The 27,758-nt window shown below is 39.6% G+C and overlaps 1 protein-coding gene across 22 annotated transcripts in view; it reads right to left on the bottom strand.

The window, feature by feature from the left end:
* Nucleotides 1-27,758, bottom strand: part of HSPBAP1 (HSPB1 associated protein 1) — a 54,802-nt gene continuing 27,044 nt past the window's right edge. For 15 of the 22 annotated variants that reach the window (XM_081571767.1, XM_081571769.1, XM_081571764.1 and 12 more), the window contains 6 exons: nt 25,487-25,668; nt 10,751-10,887; nt 9,260-9,431; nt 4,151-4,234; nt 824-934; nt 1-696 (listed from right to left, as the gene is read on the bottom strand). In XM_081571767.1, coding sequence (XP_081427893.1) covers nt 163-696; nt 824-934; nt 4,151-4,234; nt 9,260-9,431; nt 10,751-10,887; nt 25,487-25,668 — 1,220 coding nt within the window. In that variant the 3' untranslated portion in view covers nt 1-162. Of the gene's footprint in view, nt 697-823; nt 935-4,150; nt 4,235-8,062; nt 8,087-9,259; nt 9,432-10,750; nt 10,888-25,486; nt 25,669-27,758 lie in introns of all 22 variants that reach the window. The other 7 variants (XM_081571760.1, XM_081571756.1, XM_081571759.1 and 4 more) reach the window with 2 other exon arrangements.

The raw sequence follows: 27,758 nt of genomic DNA, 5'->3' as shown, positions 1-27,758 counted from the left end.
TGTATGCCAGAAGGTGGCAAGAGACTAAAATTTAATTAGGTGAGAACCGTACATTTTAAGCATGTGCAAATTGAACTTTTGCTGTTTCATCTTTTATTTTAAAACTACATTATTTTAAAGATATTCTTAAAACAGTATTTAAAAAATCATTTTCTATTGGACTCACACACTTCTTCCTTGAATCAGAAGTTGTGCCACTATCCTGGTTACTTGTGGATTCACCAAGCAGTCCAGCAAGTCATCTGTAGAAACGAATGTTTGGGAAAGGGCCACAGTCCTATCTGAAGCAATCTGTTCCACAACTGCCTTCTCACTCTCACTCATCATTCGTTGCCTCTTGGTATTAGGCAATTTTCCAAAGGATTTTCCACTTTTGCTGACAAAGTCTTTACCATCATTTTCAAATATGCCTCCTCTTTCTGAAGATGGTTCTTGGGAACTTGGTATGACAGGAACCAAATGAAGGCCAAAAGGACTTGATGCCTCCTGTTTTACTGTTTCTGCACTTAAGTTGTGGCTATCAATTTGTTCTACCTCTCCGTGGTTGTGCACATTTAACTCCTCCTTTATCGTGTACGCTCTGTTTGTTCTCAGTGCTTGGGCTTCTACTACTTCAGATGTTCCATAATGATTAAAAAAAGCAGAAATGGCTCCATTTAAGTAGTGACAATTGACTTCATGGGATGTTTCCTCAAGCTAGGGAAAAAGAAAAACTCTTTAAAATCGTTATACACACTTACATAAATTGGAAAACAAACGTTCTTGTCAGAGTTGGTTTATCACAGGATAGTAACTGCCATGATGAAAATTAGAAGAGACCTACCTCAGTTGGGTTTAACCAAGCTCTGGTATTGTGTGGATTCTCTGCAGTTTTCAGGGCACACACAAGCATGCGGGTGATTGCCTCCTCTACCCGGGCTTGGTGGTCCTCTTCCTAAGTCAAGGTTAAAAAAGAAGACACAGTTTTTCATTTGTCTCTGGGTCTCACTGCTTAAAACAGAGGAGAGTCTCTTAATTGTGTGTTTTGTTCTTTCAACAACATAAGCTTTATTACTGAAGGAATGAATATGCTGTTGGCAGACCACGATTTTTATGTATTAACTATCTTCTGCCACCTAGAAAGAGTTGCAGAATATTTCACCAACTAAATTTAAGTATGGGTCCTATCTATAAGACATAGGCCTTAAGTGTTAATCACTTGTGATATTTTCTCCAGCATTTTCCATTCTCTGACATGTTTAAAGTTTCTTTTAAAAAGTATCACATAAAAATGAAATATCCCAATAGAGGATTATTTTGACAAGCTAATTTTATAATAAACATTCTTGGTTGGATGGCATCACCAATGCAATGGACATAAAACTGAGCAATCTCCGGGCGATGGTTAGGGACAGGGAAGCCTGGCGTGCTATAGTCCATGGGGTTGCGAAGAGTTGGACGTGACTTAGTGACTGAACAACAACAAGAAACATTCTTGGTCATAAGAGTTAGAAGGCTAAATATCTAAATATGCTTTTTCTTAAGGTACAATAAGTATAAACTATGGCAATCAGGATAAATTACATTAAAATTAGTAACTTTTGTTCATCAAAAGACACCATAAAGGAAAAAAAGAAGCCAGATGTCTGTAACATGTATAACTGATTGCAAAATATATAATCTGCACACATAGTAAAACAAATGACCCATTTTTTTTAAATAGGCAAAAGCCACAAAGACAGACATGTCAAAAAAAGAACAATTATATGAGTAATAAACACATGAAAATAAGCTTAGCCTCATTAATAATCAGGGAAATGCAAATCAAGAAACCCATGAAACTGGCAAAAGAGGGTCTGATAATTCCAAGTGATGGAGAAATGTCAAACAGTTGACAGAAATCTTATACATTGATGGTGGGAGTGTATACTGATAGACATTTGGAAAACATGCAGGCATTATTTTATAAACTTGAGTATTGTATACCCTACAGACAGCAATTCCACTTCTAGATATATACACATTCTCTGGAAAAACTCTTGCACACATATACAAGAATATTCTATTTATAAAAACAAAAAAACTAAAAGCAACCCAATTATCCAACAACAGAAAAATGAATCAATAAACTGTGGTACATTAACACTAGAGGATATTATTATACCACAGTGAAAATGAATGACCAGCTACCTGTGACAACAGAGATGAATCTTAGATGAATATTAGAAACACAGATGAATATTAGAAACATAATATTAAATTAAAAAAAAAAGCAAATCCCCAAGATGAGATACCACTTCACACTAGGATGGCTATAATAAAAAAGACAGATAACAAACATTGGTAAGGATGTGAAGAAATCAGAATCTTCATTCACACTTTGCTGGGGGAATGTAAATGGTGCACTGCACTGGAAAATAGCCTGGCAATTCCTCAGAAGATTAAATCTAGAGTTACCAGATGGTTAATTTTATAAGTCAACTTGGGTAGGCCACGGTGACCAATTGTCTAGTCAAACACTATTCTAGATGTCATTGTGAAGATATTTCGTAGATGTGATTAACATTTATAATCATCTGACTTTAAGTAAAAGGAGATTTCCTCAGTAATGTAGGTGGACCTCATCTAATCAGCTGAAGGCTTTAAGAGCAAAATTTAAGGTTTTTTGGAGAAGAAAAAATTCTGCCTCAAGACTGCAACAGAAATTCTAAGCCAGTTTCCAGCCTGTCTTACAGATTTTGGACTCTAGACTGCAACTTGAACTTGTCTGAATTTCCAGTCTGCTGGCCTGCCCTGGCTGATGTCCATATGATCCAGCAACTCCACACCCACGTATATACCAAAAGAAATGAAAACACACATCCACACAAAACCGTGTACACAAAGGTTAACAGTAGCATTATTCATAATAGCCAAAAGTAGACACAATCCAAAGGTCCATCAACTGATTAGTGGATCAACAAAATGTGGTATGTCATAACAATATTTTTTAGCTATAAAAACAAGAATGAAGTACTGATACATGCTACTCCATGGATGATTCTTAAAAACATTATGCTGAATGAAAGATGCCAGCCATGAAACGTGTCCCCTTCAAATATTTAAAACAGAAAAAAAAAATTCTGTATAGTGTTAGCGGTAATGAGTATTGTTACAAACAGACATGTAATAGTTCCACAGTGGAGTGGGCTCTCTTGGGAGGCAAAGCATCTGTAAGGCCGTGGTAGATATGACTGTGGCACTGGGAGTGGAAGGGGACTCCAGAGACGCTACCTTGACATTTGCTATAACTTCAATTCAGCATGCTGCAAGCAGAATTTCTGTGAGTCTACTGATCTCCCATTATACCTCTCACCCAAGGGTCACAACTCTGTTCTGTGCTATACAATAGAGCTTCCTGTGACAGTATTCTTATGTTCCTCCTGGGTCAAAGCCCTTACCATTACCAAAGAAGAAGAAAAGCCTGATTGAGGGGGAAGATGCAGCAGCCAAAGAGAGGAGGGAGATGCAATCCAAGCTTTGGGTACAGGAGAGCAGAGATGCACTCAAGGCCTTAGGTCAACGAGCGCATGGGTGCAGTCAAAGCCTCTGGTTAAAGCATGTGCAGATGCAATAAGGTTTCAAGTGGGAGAGACAGACTTGAACCATAACGGTAGCCATTCTAATTGTCAAGTGGAGCAGGCAACCAGGATTAAGCATAGCATATTGGAGGGAAAAAGCCTTTGGCAGAAATAAAACTGGTAAAACCTAGCACTGAAAGCTGCTCTGAGAAAATGTGTAAGTCAGGACTGTGAATTGTGCAATTAGTAATGAGGACCCTGAACCAAGAAGCAGATATTTCCAGCCCAGATGGTGTGGGATGGGACTAGCAACATAGGACATGTGTGGCAGATTCAGCCAGGCCCAACACAATTCTCCTAACACCAGTCAAGGGAGAAGACCTGGTACACCAAACTCAGGGCGCACTGTGCCCCTAGAAGAAAGAGAACAGTGTGTCACAGAAACGCTATTTCCAACCTCACCACCCACCAACAGAGCACAGAATCCATAACCTATAGCATAGCAAACAAAGTAACACTGGAGTGTTGGTTAAAATTAATCATCAAGTTCTAAAGACAGGCATTGTGTATCTTAAAAGCAAGGAGAGACATTTGCTAGAAAAAGAAAATACCAGCTCAATCCATGAGTTTATGCTGACAGTGACAAGATCAATGGATTCCACATAATGCCACCAGTGTCTGGGAACAAACAGCACCTGAAAATCGAACAAAAAATGGTTAGCACTAAACCAAAACATTCTATCTTTATGTCAGAATCAGATCTAAAGTGAAGCTGCTAGGGAAAAAATTCAAATGAATTTATAGCAATATTGTAATAAGAAAGGGAAAAATAAGAAAAAGCTCCCATAATCCTTTTATTCCTTTAAAAAAAAACTAACAAGTTTGCATGCTCTACAAAGGATACTGGCTTCCCTGGTGGCTCAGACGGGAAGATCCCCTGCAGAAGGGAATGCCAACCCACTCCAGTATTCTTGCCTGGAGAATTCCATGGACAGAAGAGCCTGGCAGGCTACAAGTCCATGGGGTCGCATGGATTTGGACACGACTGAGTGACTAATGCTTTCACTTTTTCACAAAGGATATTACCAGCTTCTCCAGTCTCTACTCGCCTTTATGCTGGACTTTCTTTGTCTGCATCCAAATCTTGGTAAAGGATTCTGAGATTGTGACTCTTCCTCCTTTCCGTCACTTAAGAATTGTATGAGTTCTGAGAAAGGGCATACGTGAAAATATAGGACATAGTTTCTGACTTCTCATGGTATAAAATCTAGCCAATGAAAAAATAATATATAGAAATGTGGCATTATATAAGGGTAAATTAGAGGAGTAGACACTGGTGCTAGAGAAGTTCAGAGGTGAGAGAAGCAGGCACAAACTAGGGAGGTCAGGGGCAACCTGGATGGAGGAAGTGTGATTTGAACCAGGACTAGGCGAGAATGAGGACATCCAGGAGGAAGAAGTGGGCAAGGGAGGTAGGAATGTCGAGGGACAGCAAGCAGGCCAGTTTTACCACTGCAGAAGGAACAATGGGGAATAAAGTAGAAGAATCAGGTTAGGGCCAGTGAAGGGCCCTGAATTCAGAATAAAGAATCTGGATTTTATATCCTGTAGGCATTACAAGTTGCTGAGAAGTTCTGAGTAAGTGGATGGTTACAATAGTGACATTATGGGAGAGTGTGGAAAGGACAAGAGAGTCCTGCAATGGTCCACTCATTAAATTAAATGTTAAGATTTAAATAGGAAGGAATAGCAAATGAAAGCAATGGGCAGAGCCAAGAAGGACTGCATCTGTCCAGACTCACTACAAGAGTCTGCAAAAGGCCAAGTAGAGCAGATGGAGATGATCTGAAACTTTTGGGTTTGATTTAGAAAATGGTAGCACTTGCTATAGACAAGGTGGAGATGGGAAGACAGCTCCTTTCAGGAGAATCAGGCACTAAAAACGGCCACTACAGCCACTGGATTTAGTCATTAGGAGGTCTCGAATGGCCTATCACAGAGTTTATTTTCAGTACAGAGGTAAGAGAGGGAGCCAGTTTATGGTGGATTCAGGAAAGAGCATGATGTAAAAAAACTGATACAATGGACAGAAATACTCACTGAATTTGGCTATTAAAGTAGAAGAAAAAACAAGAATTAGCAGCCACTTCACATCCACTAAAATGGCTATAGTTGTAGTAATGTAGTAAGAGTAATAATATCAATAATAATAAAGGAAGATAACAAGTGTTGGAGAGGATGTGAAGCAATTAGAACCCACATAGATTGTTGGTGGGAATGTAAAATGGTGCAGCTGCTATGGAAAACAGTTTGGCAATTCTCCCAAAAGTTAAAACGCAGAATTAATATATGACCCAGGAATTCCACTCCTACATAAATATCCAAGAGAACTGAAAATATATGCTCTTACAAAAAATTGTACACAAATATTTATAGCAGTACTAGTCATAATAATCAAAAAAATGGAAACAACCCAAATACCCATCAGATGTTTAATGGGTAAATAAAATGTATAACCACATAATGGAACAACAGCCAGTTCAGTTCAGTCGCATAGTCGTGTCCGACTCTTCGCAACATGAACCGCAGCATGTCAGCCTTCCCTGTCCATCACCAACTCCTGGAGCTTACTCAAACTCATGTTCATTGAGTTGGTGATGTCATCCAACCATCTCATCCTCTGTTGTTCCCTTCTCCTCCTGCCTTCAATATTTCCCAGCATCAGGGTCTTTTCAAATGAGTCAGTTCTTCACATTAAGTGGTCAAAGTATTGGAGTTTCAGCTTCAGCATCAGTCCTTCCAATGAATATTCAGGACTGATTTCCTTTAGGATTGACTGGTTGGATCTCCTTACAGTCCAAGGGACTCTCAAGAGTCTTCTCCAACACCACACTTTAAAAGCATCAATTCTTCAGTGCTCACTCAGCTTTCTTTTCAGTCCAACTCTCACATCCATACATGACTGCTGGAAAAACTATAGCCTTCACTAGACGGACCTTTGTTGACAAAGTAATGTCTATGCTTTTTAATATGCTGTCTAGGTTGGTCATAGCTTTTCTTCCAAGGAGCAAGAGTCTTTTAATTTCACGGTTGCAGTCACCATCTGTAGTGATTCTGGAGCCCAAGAAAATAAAGTCTGTCACTGTTTCCATTGTTTCCCCATTTATTTGCCATGAAGTGATGGGACTGGATGTCATGATCTTAGTTTTCTGAATGCTGAGCTTTAAGCCAACTTTTTCACTCTCCTCTTTCACTTTCATCAAGAGGCCCTGCAGTGCCTCTTCACTTTCTGCCATAAGGGTGGTGTCATCTGCATATCTGAGGTTATTGATATTTCTCCCTGCAGTCTTGATTCCAGCTTGTGCTTTATCCAGCCCAGCATTTCTCATGATGTACTCTGCATATAAGTTAAATAAGCAGCCTTGACATACTCCTTTCCTGATTTGGAACCAGTCTGTTGTTCCATGTCTGGTTCTAACTGTTGCTTCTTGACCTGCATACAGATTGCTCAGGAGGCAGGTAAGGTGGTCTGGTATTCCCATCTCTTGAAGAATTTTCCACAGTTTGTTGTAATCTACACAGTCAAAGGCTTTGGTGTAATCAATAAAGCAGAAATAGATGTTTTTCTGGAACTCTCTTGCTTTTTCGATGATCCAGTGGATGTTGGCAATTTGATCTCTGGTTCCTCTGCCTTTTCTAAATCCAGCTTGAACATCTGGAAGTTCACGGCTTGTACTGTTGAAGCCTGGCTTGAAGGATTTTGAGCATTACTTTGCTAGCATGTGAGATAAGTGCAGTTATGGGGTAGTTTGAACATTCTTTGTCTTTGCCTTTCTTTGGGATTGGAATGAAAACTGACCTTTTCCAGTCCTGTGGCCACTGATGAGTTTTCCAAATTTGCTGACATATTGAGTGTAGCACTTTCACAGCATCATCTTTTAGGATTGGAAAGAGCTCAACTGGAATTCCATCACCTCCACTAGCTTTGGTCGTAGTGATGCTTCCTAAGGCCCCCTTGACTTTGCATTCCAGGATGTCTGGCTCTAGGTGAATGATCACACCATCATGGTTATCTGGGTCATGAAGATCTTTTTTGTATAGTTCTGTGTATTCTTGCCACTCCCTCTTAATACCTTCTGCTTCTGTTAGGTCCATACCATTTCTGTCCTTTATTGTGCCCATTTTTGCATGAAATGTTCCCTTGGTATCTCTGATTTTCTTGAAGAGATTTCTAGTCTTTCCCATTCTATTGTTTTCCTCTCTTTCTTTACACTGATCGCTGAGGAAGGCTTTCTTATCTCTCCTTACTATTCTTTGGAACTCTGCATCAAATGGGTATAGCTTTCCGTTCTCCTTTGCCTTTAGTTTCTCTTCTTTCCTCAGCTATTTGTAATGGAACATATTCATCCATGAAAAAGAATGAAGAGCCAATAACATTCTACAGTGTTGATGAACCTTGAGGAGATTATGCTATGTGAAAGAAGGCAGACATAAAAGACCACAGATTGCACAACTGCACTTACATGAGATGTCCACAATAGGTAAATCTATAAAGAAAGAAAACAGAGAAGTGGCTGTCAGGGTCTAGGGGGATGGATGAATGGGGATGACTGCTGACAAGATGAGGGAAAAAACTGTTTGAGCTGGATCCCTCGAGTGTAAAGGAGGCAGGAAGAGCCAGTGAGAAGGGGGCAAAGGAAGGAACGCAGGCAGATAAGGGATAATCAAAGGAATAAAATCTCTTTAAGGGACTAAGAAAATCTGGTAAATGTTAATAAAATATGGGACTGTAAATGCCAGTGTTGTAGAGGTGATTTTCCCCACTGGTAGGAGCACTAAGCACCAGACCTTTGGAGACACTTTAGAGACAGTTACAAAAGCAGCCTCCATTCTTGCTTAAAAGCAAATCATTCTCAACAAATATTATATGATGTCACTTACATGTAGAATCTACAAAATGATACTAACAAATCTATATACAAAACAGAAACAGACTCACAGACATAGAAAACAAGCTTATGGATATCACGTTTAGTTATGGGGAAGGGATAATTTAGGAGTAGGGGATTAACAGATACAAACTACTGCACACAGAATATATAGGCAACAGGGATTTACTGTATAGTACAGAGAACTATATTCAATATCTTGTAATAAATTATAATGGAATATAACCTGAAAAAATATATAACTGAATCACTGTGCTATACATCTGAAACTAACACAATACTGTAAATCAACTATACTTCAATTAAAAAAAAAAACCCTTAAATCCCTAAATCATTGTTAGTTCACCCTGCCTTTGTTGGCCCACTAAGTGGATACACTCGAACCTGTGTTTGTGTGCCTGGATTCTAACGTAGTTGAACAGATATTAATTGTGAATAAATGTTTCAGAAGTGCTCAAGTATTCATCCCTTGACACCTTCTCTTAACCTAAATAAAAATGACTGAGCGCCTGGATCTTCCTCCACAGTCCACTCTCCTCTTCACCAGCAGGAGGAGCCATGCACCCTCCTCTCATTTCCCTTCCACGACCTGTGAAGCCAGGACTGTGTGAAGCCTGCAGCTGGAGAAGCTAGCTTCCAATAGCAGAGCAGCAGGGAAGGGACCACTGTCAGTCATTTGTATTGGCAGGGAGGCATGTGACATAGGACTTGAAGGAAGTTATAGCTGGGGTGTTCACTGACAGGTCACCAATGTTTTAAAGCTCCCATTACCTGTCCTGGGCTCAGCGTAACCATATATCTTCGAGCTTTCCGGAACTGAGGAAAACGTTTTAAATCAGGATTGACAACATTGATTTTACTGAACACACTGGATTCTTCATAAGGGATTCTAGTTGGATAAAGGAAAGGAGTATGTTCAGGAGGAAATAGATGCCATCTTTTCCTAATGAAAAAAAAAAAAAGATAAAAGTTAGTATTGTAGAGTTGAGACAAAATATGTAAGAAGGCAGCAGCTAGGTGCCCGTTTTCACCCATTTTTGTTCAGTCCATAAAGGAATATAGGAGCCACCTCAGGCGTCACCTGGCCTATCTCTCACTCAGTTCCGGAATCTCCTCTGCAGATACCTGGTGGAGGTAGGGTAGCAACTAGTGGGTATCTCAGGATGTCCCAAGTAGCCCCTTTGCAAGGACAAGATCTGCTTTGTAAGATAATTCTCTAATCAAAGTCAGTCTCCTCATAAGGTGTTTCCATTCTTATAGCTAGAGCTACCTTGAATAACCTCCACTCTTTCAAATCTCTGTATTCTTATCTTATCCAGGGTAACCTGTCAGGGTTCTGTCCATCAAATTAAGTTTTCAGACTTCTCCCTGTTTGGACTGTAAATTTCTTAAGTTAAACATTTGTTAAATTGATCCATTAAGGAAGAGAAATGCACAAATAATGCCACACAATAAAAAGTACTGTAATATAGGAATTTGCAAAAAGAGAAAACTGTAAAATTTCAGTCACTTTAAAATTTTTTGGAAAATGGAAGTGATAAATCTTAACTCACAAAACATTAGACACACCAATACTTGGAGCCAACAGAGGGAGGTCATCTGAGGCAAAGAAGGGAGAAGTGTGAAAAGGGAAGAGACACAAACAGAAATCCACCAATGGGGAAGTAGAGAGAGAAAAGAACCAAGTTCTGAGACAAGTCCTAAAGCCCTCTAGTGACCCCTGGCAGTTACAGTAGGGCTATCTTGTCCTTTCAAGATAGCTGCCTGCTCTTCTTAAACTATGAAGTATAAAGTCTTATTTTGCCTTAGAGATGATAAAGCTGCTCCCTTCCCCTGGACTCGTTCGGGAGAATATGTTTAGAATGTCAGAGCTGGAAAGACCTTATCAGCCTAATTTTATTTTCAGAGAAGTGGAAGAAGGAGCCAGCTAAGCAGACAACTGTCTAGCTGAACTGGGAGTATATGCCTAAAAGTTCTGGATCAGCTTTCTAAGAGCAATCCTGATCATGGCTGAGAGACACAGCACACAGAAACCACTGTGCACACTGCTCCCCTTATTTCACAGAGGAGGAGACTGAACCAGAGGTTAAGAGATTTGCCCTGATCATGAGGCAGGCTGATAGAATGGATCAGGGAGTCCTGCTGCCTACCCAATAGTCACTGCTTTTCCTGTGCAACACACAAAGACACACACACACACACACGCACACATACATTTATTTCTCTCTCTCCCTCCTGCATGCCTATGCACATGTGCATTACCTTCCTTGTACCTGGAATACTAAGTTGCAACCATAGGTGTCCAGATGACAGGGTGTATGGGCCCCCAGGGAGCCAATCCACAATGTACTTTCCTGTCCATTTCTTCCAGGAAAACCAAAGTCAGACCATATCACATCCTGTTAGAAAATAAAGTTACAATCCATCAAGAACCAACCAACTCTGCTGTACAGCAGTGCTATACATTTTCACTTACACATCTGGTTTGGGGCAATGGGAACCTCTCTCTTACAGGAAACACTACAGATGGAAGGGCTTAGGCTTCCAGAGCAGTCCAAGAAGTCTTTTTAACCAATAACATATCTGAATGACCTCACTAATAGTAGTTATTCAACAAATATTTACTGTCTGCCTACAACACGCTTGGCACTCTCCTAGAGCATGTGATCAATCAGTGAACAAAATAGACAAAAATGCCCACCCAAATGAAGTCTACATTTTAGAGGCTGGAGACCGACAGTAAACACTAGACAGAGTTATGAGGATATTTGGGGAAGTGACTCAGGCAGTAGGAACAGTGACTGCACGGAAATAGAAGGTTTTTTTTTAATCTCTGAAGCTCAACTCATGAATCTAGAAAGGCATATTCCCTCTAAACAGTGTAGATATTTCGAGGTATAGTAATACATTAACTTTTTGCACTTCAAAGACCACATGAAAGAAGGCTTCTCCTAGGTTGTTGTTGTTCAGTTGGTCAGTCGTGTCTTACTCTTTGCAACCTCATGGACTGCATCATGCCATGCTTCTCTGTCCTTCACTATCTCCCAGAGTTTGCTCAAACTCATGTCCATTGAGTCGATGATACCATCCAACAGTCTCATCCTCTGTTGCTCCCTTCTCCTCCCACCTTTAATCTTTCCCAGCATCAGGGTCTTTTCCAATGAGTCAGCTCTTCGTATCAGGTGACCAAAGTGCTAGAATTTCAGCTTCAGCATCAGTCCTTCCAATGAATATTCAGGGTTGATTTCATTTAGAATTGGCTGATCTGATTTCCTTGCAGTCCAAGGGACCCTCAAGAGTCTTCTCCAGCACCACAGTTTGAAAGCATCAATTCTTCAGCGCTCAACCTTCTTTATGGTCCAACTCTCACATCTGTACATGACTACTGAAAAAACCACAGCTTTGACTATACTGACTTTTGTCAGCAAAGTGATGTCTTTGCTTTCTAATATGCTGTCTAGGTTTGTCTCCTAGGTTAGTGGAGTTGTTTTAAACTATAGATGCCTTTACTATGGAACCTTAGTTCATACCTACTAAATCAGAGTGTCCAGGTGGGGGAGACACAGCATATATTTTGAAACACTATTGCTATGCTCCTTAAAGTCATGAACTCTTTAAGTGTAAAGCACTTTAAAACAGAGACGGCACTTTGAACTCGGCATTCCTTATGTCTAGTTTTCTTTCTTTCAACAAACTGCTCTGCTTGATTTTATTTAGGCTTAAAGAAAGAATATTCCTGTTTTTAAACAAAAGTTGGAAAACTACAAATGTAGTCTGACATAAACTCAAATCTATGGAACTTAAAATATGTATAAACTGAAAAGAAAAGAACACACTAATGAACCAGACAGAAAGGTTTTGCTTTATTTATTTTCTGAATCATGAATTTTCCCTATTGAATTTTAAAGAATAAAGCAAAATAAAAAACAATTTTAGGTGCCGAACATTGTCCTAAATACTGACACTACTTTCACAGTATCTTCAATCTGCATTTTCTGTTTTTAGAGGCAGAACATTAACATTACTCAAAGAGAAAGGATTCTGGAGGGACATTTTAATGGTTTTAAGGATGACTAAAAAAAGTATTTTCATTTTTGTTTTCAGTGATGAAGATAGCAGAATATGTGCATATAACTGATATCTGTTATTAAAGGCAGAGTTTTTGAAAAGTCAGCACTATTATACATGCATATGGTCCCATGCAGCAGCTCTGGGGATGGCAAAAGTCACGTCGCCTTTGGACACAGCACATACGCTCCATTCAGGGAGCTTACCTGTTTTCCTAATGCCTATTGGAATACCTGGCTCAGGTTAAGTGCTTAGAATCCTGGTTGCTTGGGAGGGAAAGATGAATATGTTGGTTTATTATAGGTAAATGTTTCAGGTCGAGAACATTTTTTGAGCATCTGAGTTTCCCTGGTGGCTCAGATGGTAAAGAATTCGCCTGCAATGCAGGAGACCTGGGTTCAATCCCTGCGTTGGGAAGGAGGAACCTGGGTTCAGTCCCTGGAGGAAGGCATGGCAACCCACTCCAGTATTCTTGCCTGGAGACTCCCTCCTCTGTCCATGCAGTTGCGAAGAGTTGGACACAACTGGCAACTAAGCACATCACAGTTGGACACAACTGGCAACTAAGCACATCACAGTACACTACATATCTAGTATAATGCTGAATGTTTTGAATAAAAAAAATTAAGACAACACAGGCCCTCCTTTTAAATCTAATAATGGAAGAGAGTCCCATAAATGGACCCGTCCCATAGAGTGGAAAAAGTGCTTTGACAGAAGTGAGCAGAAAGCACGCTGAGATCACAGAAAAAGGGCACCTGGTCCAAGCAGAGAGCTTAGGGAGGGTTCCGATAAATCTGGTCTTTGGTGAACAATTCATCACACCTCAATTTGGAATTTAAAGGTGGCTGAAAGACATGGAGTATAAAAACAGAAAACAGGGATCTGCCTCATTTAAGAAGCTGGTTTAAGTCACTCAATCTTCTTATAGATACACCTCTTTGGAAATTTAAGGAATGCCAATACCCCTTTCCTCAGAGAAATGAGTGCATACACACACACACACACACACACACACACACACACACACACTCTTTCACATGCACTTTCAGGGGGTCAGTGGACTGAGCTCAGGTGAGAAACTGTTCTAGATCACTGCTTCAGAAAAAACCACAAGAGGAAAGTTCTACAGGGTGTGGGGGGGTGATCATATGAAAAACTGACACAAGGCTTCCCGAACCTCTTATCTAACACAGTATCACTAAGAAAGGAAAAATTATTTTGAAATGATTAGATCAGGGTGACCTAAACGACCTAAAATTCAGCTGCAAATTGGCTGGGAAAACCACAGGGATAAGGGTTTGGGGCAAAGTGGCAGAGAGAGAGTAAGTTAAAGCAAATTTGTCATAAAATAGACAATATTGAGTGTACCTATTTTGACTTTCCCCACAGGCTCTTGAGAGTTGGGAATTTCTTGCCTTTTTCTTATAAACTGTTGCCTAGCCATATCTCTTTATCCTTGATTTTGTAGATTTCAGGAGGCCATGGAACCCTACTTTTATCCCTCTTAAAATGAATCTTAACTTTCTGCCTGCTGTTTTATAATGTTTAAATCAAGCTACATACATGCCTCCTAAACTTTCATCTCCAGTCCTAAATTCTCGTCTATTTACCACTAAATTTATATATTCAAAGGCTAACAAGCTATCACTTTTGGGTTATTGAATCCATATGGTTGGACAGGCCCAAATCACAACATTTTATATGCATCATCCCATTTAATCTTAGGAAACTGAAAGTAGTTATACCCATTTTATGCATGTGGAAACTATGGGGCAGTTCTGTCCTTTTAACAATACTGTTAAAAAATGTGGAGATATTTTTGATTGTCATAATAAACAGGACGGGAGTGCCTTGGTATTCAGTGAATGGGCATGACGGATGCAGCTCAACACAATATAAAAACTTTTATCTTGTACAATATTTATAACACTGGAAAAACTGATCTTAGTTATCTGAGACTAGAGTTCTAACTCTAATTTCACATAATCCTTTCAAAAATAAAAGGATTTCTGCATAGTATTAACACATACTGAATTTCAGAATTCACAATTACTAAGCAAGTTAAGGGAGGATTGTATTTTTGTGTTTCTGTAGCTTTATCCAGAGCGGTTCACCACTTTGAAAAATAAGTCACCAACAGCACTGAAACTCATATGACATTTGGGTCGGCAATATATACACCAATATCAGTCTGTGCTGGTACTGTCTCATCATGGTGACTGTATGTGTAGAGATACAAACACATTTATTTAGCTTCATTTCAAAATGTTAAATATAAAATATTGGAAATATTCACTGGAATTTTATCTTAATTCTTCAAAACTGAACCTTTTCGCTGTAGGTAGGTAAAAGCATCTGATTAATTCATTATGTCTTCTAGTATAGCCATGCTTGAATTATTTACACATTAAATCACACAGAGAGAAGCAAAAAGCAAAGGAGAAAAGGAAAGATATTCCCATCTGAATGCAGAGTTCCAAAGAATAGCAAAAAGAGATAAGAAAGCCTTCCTCAGCAATCAATGCAAAGAAATAGAGGAAAACAATAGAATGGGAAAGACTCGAGATCTCTTCAAGAAAATTAGAGATACCAAGGGACCATTTCATGCAAAGATGGGCTCAATAAAGGACAGAAATGGTATGGACCTAACAGAAGCAGAAGATATTAAGAAGAGGTGGCAAGAATACACAGAAGAACTGTACAAAACAGATCTTCACGACTCAGATAATCATGATGGTGTGATCACGGACACTCACCTAGAGCCAGACATCCTGCAATGTGAAATCAAGTGGGCCTTAGGAAGCATCACTATGAACAAAGCTAGTGGAGGTGATGGAATTCCAGTTGAGCTCTTTCAAATCCTAAAAGATGATGCTGTGAAAGTGCTGCGCTCAATATGTGAGCAAATTTGGAAAATTCAGCAGTGGCCACAGGACTGAAAAAGGTCAATTTTCATTCCAATCCCAAAGAAAGGCAATGCCAAAGAATGCTCAAACTACCACACAATTGCACTCATCTCACACTCTAGTAAAGTAATGCTGAAAATTCTCCCAGCCAGGCTCCAGCAATATGTGAACCGTGAACTTCCAGATGTTCAACGCTGGTTTTAGAAAAGGCAGAGGAACCAGAGATCAAATTGTCAACATCCACTGGATCATTGAAAAAGCAAGAGAGTTTCAGAAAAGCATCTATTTCTGTTTTATTGACTATGCCAAAGTCTTTGACTGTGTGGATCACAATAAACTGTGGAAAATTCTGAAGGAGGTGGGAATACCAGACCACCTGACTTGCCTCTTGAGAAACCTGTATGCAGGTCAGGAAGCAACAGAACTGGACATGGAACAACAGACTGGTTCCAAATAGGAAAAGGAGTACGTCAAGGCTGTATATTGTCACCCTGCTTATTTAACTTCTATGCAGAGTACATCATGAGAAACGCTGGGCTAGAAGAAACACAAGCTGGAATCAAGATTGCCAGGAGAAATATCAATAACCTCAGATATGCCCATGACACCACCCTTATGGCAGAAACTGAAGAAGAATTAAACAGCCTCTTGATGAAAGTGAAAGGAGAGTGAAAAAGTTGGCTTAAAGCTCAACATTCAGAAAACTATGATCATGGCATCCGGTCCCATCACTTTATGGCAAACAGATGGGGAAACAGTGGAAACAGTGTCAGACTTTATTTTTGGGGGCTCCAAAATCACTGCAGATGGTAATTGTAGCCATGAAATTAAAAGATGCTTACTCCTTGGAAGGAAAGTTATGACCAACCTAGATAGCATATTGAAAAGCAGAGACATTACTTTGCCAACAAAGGTCCATCTAGTCAAGGCTATGGTTTTTCCAGTAGTCATGTATGGATGTGAGAGTTGGACTATAAAGAAAGCTGAGTGCTGAAAAATTGATGCTTTTGAACTGTGGTGTTGGAGAAGACTCTTGAGAGTCCCTTGGACAGCAAGGAGATCCAGCCAGTCCATCCTAAAGGAGATCAGACCTGGGTGTTCATTGGAAGGACTGATGTTGAAGCTGAAACTGCAATACTTTGGCCACCTGATGTGAAGAGCTGACTCATTGGAAAAGACCCTGATGCTGGGAAAGATTGAGGGCAGGAGGAGAAGGGGATGACAGAGGATGAGATGGTTGGATGGCATCACCGACACAATGGACGTGGGTTTGGGTAGACTCCAGGAGCTGGTGATGGACAGGGAGGCCTGGCATGCTGTGGTTCATGGGGTCTCAAAGAGTCGGACACGCCTGAGCAACTGAACTGAACTTAAATTCTCATGTATTTGAATAGTTTTAAAAAATTATTTGTAGAGTTAATTATATTACCTGAAAACTGCATTTCAGAACCATAAAGGGGATGCAGATTCTGATATGAGGCCAGAATTCTGGAGCGGGTTGCCATTCCCTTCTCCAGGGGATCTTCCCAACCCAGGGATCGAACCCAGTTCTCTTGCATTGCAGGTAGATTCTTTACCAGCTGAGCCACTAGGGAAGCAACGTGAATGTCGCTCAGTCTATATAGTCCATGGAATTCTCCAGGCCAGAATACTGGAGTGGGGAGTCATTCCCTTCTCCAAGATATGAGACCATGCTACACCATTCTCTACTGCTCAGGGACCACATATCTCCCTGCCTTTGCTCCTGCTGCTGCCTCTGCATAGCCAGTCTACTTACTACCCACACCCCAATTCACATTTCTCTTTTGAGACCCACTGTAGATGTCACTTTTTTGGACGCTTCCACACCACACCCCTCCCCGCTCCTACCACATGCAAACTGGTCATTCTCTCTTTTGGTCTCTCTCTCTTAAAGAACTTTGATTGTTTGCCTGTCTGACCCCTTCTCCTCAAAGCAGCAAAAGTAGCATTAATTAAAAAAAAAAGAATGATCTTAAAATATTAAGTCTTGTCCCCTCCTTTGCTCTGCAATTAGAATTACAAATGCCCTCTATCATGGGCCTGCATGACCAGGCCCCTCTCATCTCTCTGACACCTTAACCCTCTCCATCTCACTGGCCAGGCCTCACTTGATACTTGCTTTTTTTCTTTTTGGTGAAAACATTTAAGTTCTACTTTCTTAGCAAATTTCAATTACACAATACAGTATTATTAACTATGCTGTTGTGTAGTCTCTAAGTCGTGTCCCACTCTTTTAAGACCCCAAGGACTGTAGTCTTCCAGGCTCTTCTGTCCATGGGAGTTTCCCAAGCAAGAATACTGGAATGGGTATAGCCATTCCCTTCTCCAGGGATCAAACCCAGGTCTCCTGTATTGCAGGCAGATTCTTTTTATTGTCTGAAGCCCCTTAGTTGAACACTATAAATTAGCAAGTACTTATGGCTCTTTTTTCCTTGAAAAAATTACCTTAGGTAACATAAACAGAAAAGAGGTAGTTAACTCTACCCACAGATAGACTTGGATAAATACCCAAATTCTTACATCCAATTTGCCTCATTAGAAAGCATCATTGACCATCAAGCCCCTTTGAACATTACTAAACCACTCAATTTCAACATACTCTTATTAACTACGTTATGAAGCCCAAGACAGGCTAGAACTAATCTTCCGTGTGTTGCATTATGAGATTCTGTGTCCTGGTGACTTAACAAGGCTCCTGACTCTCCACAGTCAATCTGAATCACAACATAAAATGGAATCTTCCTGGGAAATGTTCTTGGGGCAAATCCCTTTTGCTATATATTGATTCTTAATAGCTTCAATTGTCTACGTTGTGTCCGGGTTTTGTAAGCCCACAGACTCTAGCCTGCCATGCTCCTCTGTCCATGGGATTTCCCAGGCAAGAATACTGGAGTGGGTGCCATCTCCTTCTCTAGGGGATCTTCCCGGATCAGAGATCAAACCTGTGTTCCTTGCATTGGCAAGTGGATTCCTTACTACTGAGCCACCAGGGAAGTCCACAATAGCTTCAATTACAATGATACTTATAGATGGTTATAAAATGTAACATCTGCCATTCTTACCTAATGAGTCAAAGTAATTTTATGTTATTGTCACAAATTCCTTCCTTTCCTTGGGGAGTAGAGAATAAAATGTTGCAAAAAATGCATTGCTTAGATCAGTCAATGATATGATGTATAGCCAAAAAAATCAGACCAATTTTATGTGCCAAATGAGAGTCAGTTAAGTGTCAAAATCATAATTTTTGGCCACCCTTAAGGCTATAGGATATTTTCCAACAATACCAACATTTTTGCCAGTGTATTTATCAGTATATAAATACATTTATCATAGAAAAAGTAAAGGCTATAAGTAAACGCTTATAAAACTAGTTATAAGGCTGAAGAGAGCTAAGAATTTCTTATCAAGATTGACAGATGCTACAATTGATTAACTAGAAGCCACAGAAAACTGGATGAGGGTGAACTTGGGGTTTAAGTTAAAACATTCTGTGAAGGGCCCTAAAGACCAAAGAAACAGCAAAACAAAAAATGGTAGGACTAAGGAAAAAAAACATACTTATGTAATCATTCAAATATTTGTTATATGTTCAGCACTATGTTAGCAGTCTGGAGGAATAAAAAATTACACTGTTTCCAAAGAGTTTACAGTGCTGTTAGGGGAACAAGATATAGGCATTCTATGTCATGCACTATTTAAATAACAATCCAAATAAAACACACAGGGATGAAGACAAGGGACAGATGGATGTAAGTACGAGTGGTTGAGAAGGCTTCTGAGCCAAGGGTGAATTTGAGCCAGGCCCTAAGAAGTTGAATATTAATAGGCAGAAATTGAGAAGAGCATGAGCAAAGGGCAGAAGACAAGAGAGAACACTTGTGGTCCTGCACTGCAAGGAGATGCAGAGGAGACAGGCTGTGTCAGTTATACTGGGGAGAGTCTTAAATGCTATTTCCCTTACACAATTTAAAGTTGCTTCCCTTGTGGCTCAGATGGTAAAGAGCAGCTCTTGCTGCTATGCGGGAGACCTGGGTTCGATCCCTGGATTGTGGAAGATCCCCTGGAGAAGGTAACGGCTACCCACTCCAGTATTATGGCCTGGAGAAGTCCATGGACTGTATAGACCACGGGGGCCGCAAAGAGTTGGACACGACTGAGCAACTTCCACTTTGAATTTCAAGTCATGAAATGGTTGTGAATATGATTTCAATATTTTCATAAGAAACTATTAGAATTAATTAGAGGAGGAGTCAGAACCAGAAGAATAGAGAGTAATTTCATAAGGGATGATGTAGAGATTCTTAAAATGGTTCACAGACCTCTTGGGGACCCCTGAGACCATTTCAGGGGATCTGTGAGCTATTTTCTTATTTCACTGTGTTGACATTTGCATTGAAGGCACAAAAACAATGGTGATAAAAGTGTTATTGTCAAGCTGTGGAACCAAAGAGTACTAGCAGCATTGCATTTTTTTAAACAGCCTTATTGAAGTATAATTGATGTATAATAAACAGTGTATATTTAAAGTGTACACTTTTATGAATTTTCACCTACATATACACCTGAAAAACAATCACTACAATCAGGATGACAAACATTTTGGTTATGTCCAAAAGTTTTCCTATAACCTTTTGTAACCTCTCTCTACCCCTCCTTCTTAGATCTATTTTCTGTCACTATAAATTGTAAAGAACCTGCCTGCCAATGCATGCGACTAAGAGATATGGGTTCGATCCCTGGATTGTGAAGATCCCCTGCAGAAGGGCATGGCAACCCACTCTAGTAATCTTGCTGGAGACTCCCATGATAGAGGAGCTTGGAGGGCTACAGTTCATAGGGTCTCAGAGTCAGACACGACTGAAGTGACTTAGCACACACACAATTTTATATAAATGGAATCACAGTGCAAGTACCCCTTTTCCATACTAACGCCATCCAAAGGCAAACTAAGCAAAGTAGATTTCAGACATCAGAAAAAGGAAGAACTCAGACAAGAGAGGATCATTATATTTTGATAAAATATCAATCCATTAAGAGGAAATAGTAATCCTAAATGTGTATGAACCTAAATGGTTACTAGTTACAAAATACACAAAACAATAACTGACCAATCTAAAATGAAAAAGAAACAAATATACAATTAGAGTTGAGAAATTTCAATATCTATATCTATATAATGGGTAAAACAAGAATACAGGGAATCAGTAAGGATAAAGGAGACATGAACAATCAACTTAATTGACATTCATAAAACAAAAACAGCAGAATATGGATTACTGTCAAGTGCACGTGGGACATTTATCAAGATTGACTATATTCTGGGCTATAAAACAATAAATTTAAAAGGACTGAAATCATCAAAGTAGGTTCTCTGAACACAATGGAATTAAATTAGAAATGAGCAACAGAAAGACAGCTGGAAATCCCCAAATATTTGCAACATAAACATTACACTTCTAAGTAATCCATAAGTCAAAGAAAAACATCACAAGGGAAATTAGAAAATATTCTGAACAGAATAAAAATGATCTGGGAAACTTGTATCTTGGAACACATGAGCTAGAAAGCTTCCTAAAACTTAGAAGACTTTTATGATAAGAATGGTGATGCTGTTTACAAATGTCACTTTTTAAAATAATGAAGTATATAAAAATGCATCAACATTTGGAAGCTCTATACAATGTAGTACACCACTATTGAAGATTCATTCCATGCAAGATAGACCAATGGATTTTACTATGAAGAGTCATTGATTATGGGTTCAGATTATTGTAACTAATGAACCTTTAAAAGACTACTTGTTAGAGGTAGAAATAACTCAAATTTGGTGGAGTATTAAAAAAAAAATCCACAATTGTCTAGAAAAGTTGCCAAAATGCTCCTCTCTTTTTCAGCTGCATATGTATGTAAAACCAGATATTCTTCATACACCTCAAACAAACCAACAAATCGCAACAGACTGAATGACGCAGACAGAAAAAATCAGCTGTCTTCTATTCAACTCTTGTGCTTGTTGTGTCGGACTAGTTGGTTGCCATGCCAGACATTAAAGAGACTTACAAGAATGTAAAACAATGCCACTACTCTCCTAACATTAAAAAATTTGGGAATATAATTATTTTCATAAAAATGTCATTTATATTCACATACAATGAGTTTATTTTAAATAAACACTTAAAAATTTAGTAGTTTTAATGTTTACCCACCATTTTAAGACAGATGGAAGAAAGCCTGAAACAAAAGTAGTCAGATTTAGTGACTGAATTATAGTGGTAAAAGTAAAATAACTTAGGTATCTTAAATATAAGAAGACTTTGTGCTCAGAAAACTCTGAGATAAAAAAATGATATAATCTTAATGGACTTGGCTGTTTATAGCAAATTTGCCTGTTCTAATCCAGAGAATTAATCACTGTAATGTGAGCTGACAGAAAACTCATTCAACTAAAAATATCAGATTTTATAAGGGCTCAAACAGAATTCCAGCACATTACCAAAGGGCTGTCTTTTATACCCACACTTAAGGAAAGGACACATGTCTGCACAGCGCTGCCATGCCTGGGCTGAGACAGAACAACTAATGGGGTCATTTGAGAGTTTCACCCAAGGCAGAGTGAGAAGAGATTCAGCACAGATAGACAGCCTTCATCCTAGCCGTGGAGTAATGTATCTGGGCCTTCTGCAGGCATACAGAGCAGCAGTTAAAGCCTGGGGGGCAGACTGCTTAGGTTATTCTTAGTTGTACAATTTCAAAAAAAGGTTTACTTAACCTCTTAGTGCCTCATTTTTCTTAAAACAGGGATATTATTAAATCATAGGTTTATTGTGAGGACTACAAAAGTAAAGCACTTTGCTGTTGCTGTTCAGTTGCTCAGTCGTGTCCGATTCTTTGCCACCCCATGGATTGCAGCATGCCAGGCTTCCCTGTCCTTCATCATCTCCCGGAGCCTGCTCAAACTCATGTCCATTAAGTTGGTGATGTTATCCAACCATCTTGTCCTCTGTTGTCCCCTTCTCCTTCTGCCTTCAATCTTTCCTAGCATCAGGGTCTTTTCTAATGAGTCGGCTCTTTGCATCAGGTGGCCAACGTACTGGAGTTTCTGCATCAGTCCTCCCACCGAATATTCAGGGCTGATTTCCTTTAGGATTGACCAGTTTGATCTCTTGGCAGTCCAAGGCACTCTCATGAGTCTTCTTCAGCACCACAGTTTGAAAGCGTCAGTTCTTCGGGGCTCAGCCTTTTTTATTGTCCAGCTCTCACATCCATACGTGACTACTGGAAGAACCATAGCTTTCACTATACAGACCTTTGTGAGCAAAATAATGTCTCTGCTTTTTAATATGCTGTCTAGGTTGGTCATAGCTTTTCTTGCAAGGAGCAAATGTCTTTTTAATTTCATGGCTGCAGTCACCATCTGCAGTGATTTTGGAGTCCAAGAAATTAAGTCTGTCACTGTTTCCACTGTTTCCCCATCTATTTGCCATAAAGTGATGGGACCAGATGCCATGATCTTAGCTTTTTGAATGTTGAGTTTTAAGCCAGCTTTTTCACTCTCTTCTTTCACCTTCATCAAGAGGCTCTTTAGTTCCTCTTCGCTTTCTGCCATAAGGGTGGTGTCATCTGCATATCTGAGGTTACTGACATTTCTCCTGGCAATCTTGATTCCAGCTTGTGCTTCAATCCAGCCTGGCATTTCACATGATGTACTCTGCATAGAAGTCAAATAAGCAGGGTGACAGTATACGGCCTTGATATTCTCCTTTCCCAATTTGGAACCAGTCTGTTGTTCCATGTCCGGTTCTAACTGTTGCTTCTTGACCTGCATACAGGTTTTACAGGAGGCAGGTAAGGTGGTCTGGTATTCTCATCTCTTTAAAAATTTTCCACAGTTTATTGTGATCCACACAGTCAAAGGCTTTAGCACAGTCAATGAAGCAGATGTTTTTTTAGAATTCCCTTGCTTTTTCTATGATCCAGCAGATGTTGGCAATTTGATCTTTGGTTCCTTTGCCTTTTCTAAATCCAGCTTGAACATCTGGAAGTTCTCGGTTCACATACTGTTGAAACCTAGCTTGGAGAATTTTGAGCATTACTTTGCTAGCGTGTGAAATGAGTGCAAATGTGCAGTAGTTTGAACATTCTTTGGCACTGACCTTCTTTGGGAATGAAATGAAAATTGACCAAGTATTGATAAATATTATGATTATAATGTTTTACCTGAAATATAAAATAATAAAATACTAGTCTAGGACTTTCCTGGTGGCACAACAGATAAGAACCACCTCCCAATGCAGGGGACACGGGTTGAATCACTGATCTGGGAAGATCCCACATGCTCTGAAGCTGCTAAGCTTGTGTGCCACAACTACTGAGCCAGCGCTATAGAGCCCGCAAGCCATAACTACTGAACCTGAGTGCTGTAACTACTGAAGCCCATACATCTAGAGCCTATGTGCTACAACAAGAGAAGCCACCACAATGAGAAGCCTGAACACTGCACGAAGAGTAGCCCATGTTCATTATAACTAGAGAAAGCCCATGTAAAGTAACAAAGACCCAGCACAGCCAAAAGTAAATAAATTAAAAAAAAAATACTAGTCTAATATGTAGGGTGGGTTAGGGTATGAGAAATATAATAAAATACTCTAAAAGTTAACTATGATTTCTAAAAGGTCTAGGATTAAAGTTCCATAGAGTAATCACAATTAAGGTTATTAAAATATTACCTCAAAATCATCATTTAAAAATGAGTAAATAGTACATTGATATAGACTGGATTCAGAAAGCATCTACTGAATGTTTTTAAAACTGATGCATTTCTTTCATGGTTGTGAGGAAAAAAAGTATCCTCAGCTAACAATTATGAGCCAAGTGATATGTTTTCCTTTCTTTTACAAAAAGGATAATTTATTACAAGAAAACACTTTAAATGTTAATAAAGGAAAGACATAAAGTATTACTGATTGCTGTATTATAATAACTGTGAAAACACCAGCATCCAAACCTTGACTCAAGGTGAAACAGAAAAATGTAAGCTCAATGGAAAATGACTCGAGAGTCCAAGGACTATCAGCCTGTATGAAAGGAGAGTCCAGAGGGTGTGTGGTAGTGACAGGCAGGAGGAGGGGAGTAGGGGTGGGGAGGGGTAAACAGACTGCTGTGATGGCAAAATACATCCCGGAAGGGCAGGATGAAGGACTCTAGAACCTCGACCTGATGGTGGGCAAGGCAGAGTCATTCAAACAGCTTCCTGGGATGACTCCCATTCCTGGCCCATGTGCCTAAGACACACAGAGACTAGAGCAGGGAGTTTGCAAATCACTCCACAAAATGAACTGGCAGTTTGAGGTAGAAAGCATTTTGAAAAGAGGATACTGTAGTACGCAAACTGCTGTAGGTTATGTCAACACATAACAAAGGACTTCCACATTCTTACTCCTGCAAGTGCCCGCACACTTCTGTAGGACTTCTTCCATCAATCTCTGGGAACCCAGCACTTTCTGTTTCAGGCCATAAACCTGCATTAAACACCCCCCGGCCCCCCACCCCCCGAGCAATGAGAGCAGGCAGCAGCAGCCAGGAGGGTTTCTAGGATCCTAGCAATGCTTGAATGCTTCCTCACGTAACCAGCTTTGTACCTCCATCTGCTTGCCTGACAGAATAACAACTTAGATGAACGTCAGGAGGAAATGAAGTTGTATACACAATCTATGTTTCTGATATACTCCAAACTGATTCAGGTGCTGTTTAAAAGGCAAAGGAGAGAGTGTGCAGGAAGTTTGGCAACTAGGAAAACAGTAAGAAGGCTGTTTCCCTTTGTGGGCCAAACATCACACTTCCTTTGAGTGAATCTTTGGGTGTGAGTGGATAGAATACACAAGACTCACCGTGACTTTTGACAGAAAAAGACAGTGAGGAAAAGAGTACCTTGAAGATTCTAACTTGTGATCTTTTCTCAAGAACAAATTTTACCATGACTAAAAGAAATGTACTGACTTACCTGGAAAATATCTGTCTTGTCTTCAAATAAACTGACAAAATATTTATAGTCAGCATAAGCCCAGAATTTGGAATGATCATAGTCTCTAAATGCTCCGGAAATACTAGACTGGTCACAGTTCCAGGAAAGAAACTCTTCAAGTGTAGCTTCTACATAACTACATGTGGTTTCAAACTGAGGAGCTGCAATGGAAGAGAACCCAACTTTAAATGCATTCAGAACACAGCTTCCAAATATTGTTGTTTTTTCAAATGAAGATCATTTCAACCAATAAATTACTCTTTAACATTAATTAGAAATTAATTATGTACTTGCTAAATAATTAGAACCATCTATAACACTTAACAATATTCATGATTAAATTTAAAAGTAAAAAAACACAAATTTAATCTTAAGATTAAAGACTACTCTTTCTATAGCCTGATACAATGAGCCAGAGGAATACTTTATCAGTTCTCCAAGACCTTTTCAGGGAGCTGTGAGGTCTAAACTATTTTCATAATAATACTATGACAGTATTTGTCCTTCTCATGCTTATTCTCTCACAAGAGTACAGCGGAGTTTTCGAGGGGCTACACGACGTGTGTTGATGTCCTGCTGTGACAGCTAGTAGAGTATGTGTGTATATTCTTAAATTTTTAAATGTCTGTAAACAAAGAAGAACAAAGAGAACTGCTCACCAGCCAGTTCTACAAGGACTAAGTGGTAACCCACTGCAGTCACTGACCAACAGTGCGCTCTCAGAGAAAACCAAGACCACCACAGGATGAAGCACTCTGTGCTTCAGATAGAAGAAATTAAGACCAGAACAGGGTGCTCTGTGCTTTGGACGAGCAGGCCTCTTGGATAGTTAGATGTATATCTCGGGAAGAACTTTAGTGACCAGATTCTTGCATCCTCCTAAAGAAAAGCACTAAAATCATTAACTTTAGATATTGGTTATTTGTGACTACCAAGATGTCTGCTTGACTCCACATGTTCCCTAGCCCAAATTCATATATATATATACAGGCTTCTTCCCTACCCTTAGAAGCAGTTTCTCAGAGCTCCTGAGAGGCTCTCTCCTATGCTGAAATTCTCACTGAAAGAAAGTGAAAGTGAAAGTTGCTCAGTCGTGTCCAGTCCATGGAATTTTCCAGGCCAGAATACTGGAGTGGGTAGCCTTTCCCTTCTCCAGTGATCTTCCCGACCCAGGAATCGAACTGGGGTCTCCTACATTGAAGTTGGATTCTTGACCAACTGAGCTATTAAGGAATTAAGACCCCAAATAAAACTTAAACTCACAACTATCATGTTGAGCATTTTTCTTTAAGTAGATATATCTCGGTTTTAATTAGTAATAGACCCTGATGCTGGGATTGAAGGCGAGAGAAGAAGGGGACGACAGAGGATGAGATGGTTGGATGGCATCACTGACTCAATGGACATGAGTTTGAGTAAGCTCCGGGAGCTGGTGATGGACAGGGAGGCCTGCCGTGCTGCAAGTCCATGGGGCCGCAAAGAGTCGGAGACGACTGAGCGACTGAACTGAACTGAATGGTAAGTATCACTAGATATAACCTATATCAACCAAAGCTCACTCACTGGGGTACTCAATCGTTTTTTATTTATTTAATTTGGCTGTGCTGGGTCTTAATTGTGGCATGTGGGATCTAGTTCCCTGACCAGGGATGGAACCCGGGCTCCCTGCATTGGGAGCATAGAATTTTAGTTACTGTAAAGTCCCCTCAATTATTTTTAAGTATAAAGGAATCCTGAGTCTAAAAAGTTTGAGAACTACTTCTTCAAATTAAAAAAAATGGCAACACTGTCTTTTGAAAACTTTTGACTTTATACTGTACATTTATCATATAGTCCATTAAGTGGAGAATGGCAATTTAAAGTCTGTTTATTTATTCATTAACTCATTTATTTCAGAATCATTTATTAAGTACCTAATTTGCAACTAGTATTGTGTTCAGGTTTCCAGGAACATAAAAGAAATGGATAATACTCTTGAATTTAGAATATATTTAGACAAAAAGAAAACTTTAACCAGAATAACAGGGAATGTGAGGCATCATATAATTAGATGCAAAATTCTGTGCCACAGACAACCTAGGAAAAGGCAAACACCGGCGATGAGGGTTGATCAGGAAAGCTTGAAGGAAAGTCTGCTGTCTGTCCAGAGTGGTTTGTTCCTACGGGTAGAACTCTTTAATACATGAATTATTATTCTAAATAGTGATGAAATAATTTCTCTTTTGCAGTTGCAGAATACTCTAAATGTTCA

The sequence above is a fragment of the Giraffa tippelskirchi genome, chromosome 2 (assembly GCF_054371585.1).
Source record: "Giraffa tippelskirchi isolate mGirTip1 chromosome 2, T2T-mGirTip1v1.2.pri, whole genome shotgun sequence".
Classification (NCBI taxonomy): Eukaryota; Metazoa; Chordata; class Mammalia; order Artiodactyla; family Giraffidae; genus Giraffa; species Giraffa tippelskirchi.
Note: the sequence above shows the minus strand (reverse complement) of the source record. Positions and strands in the feature narration are given on the sequence as shown.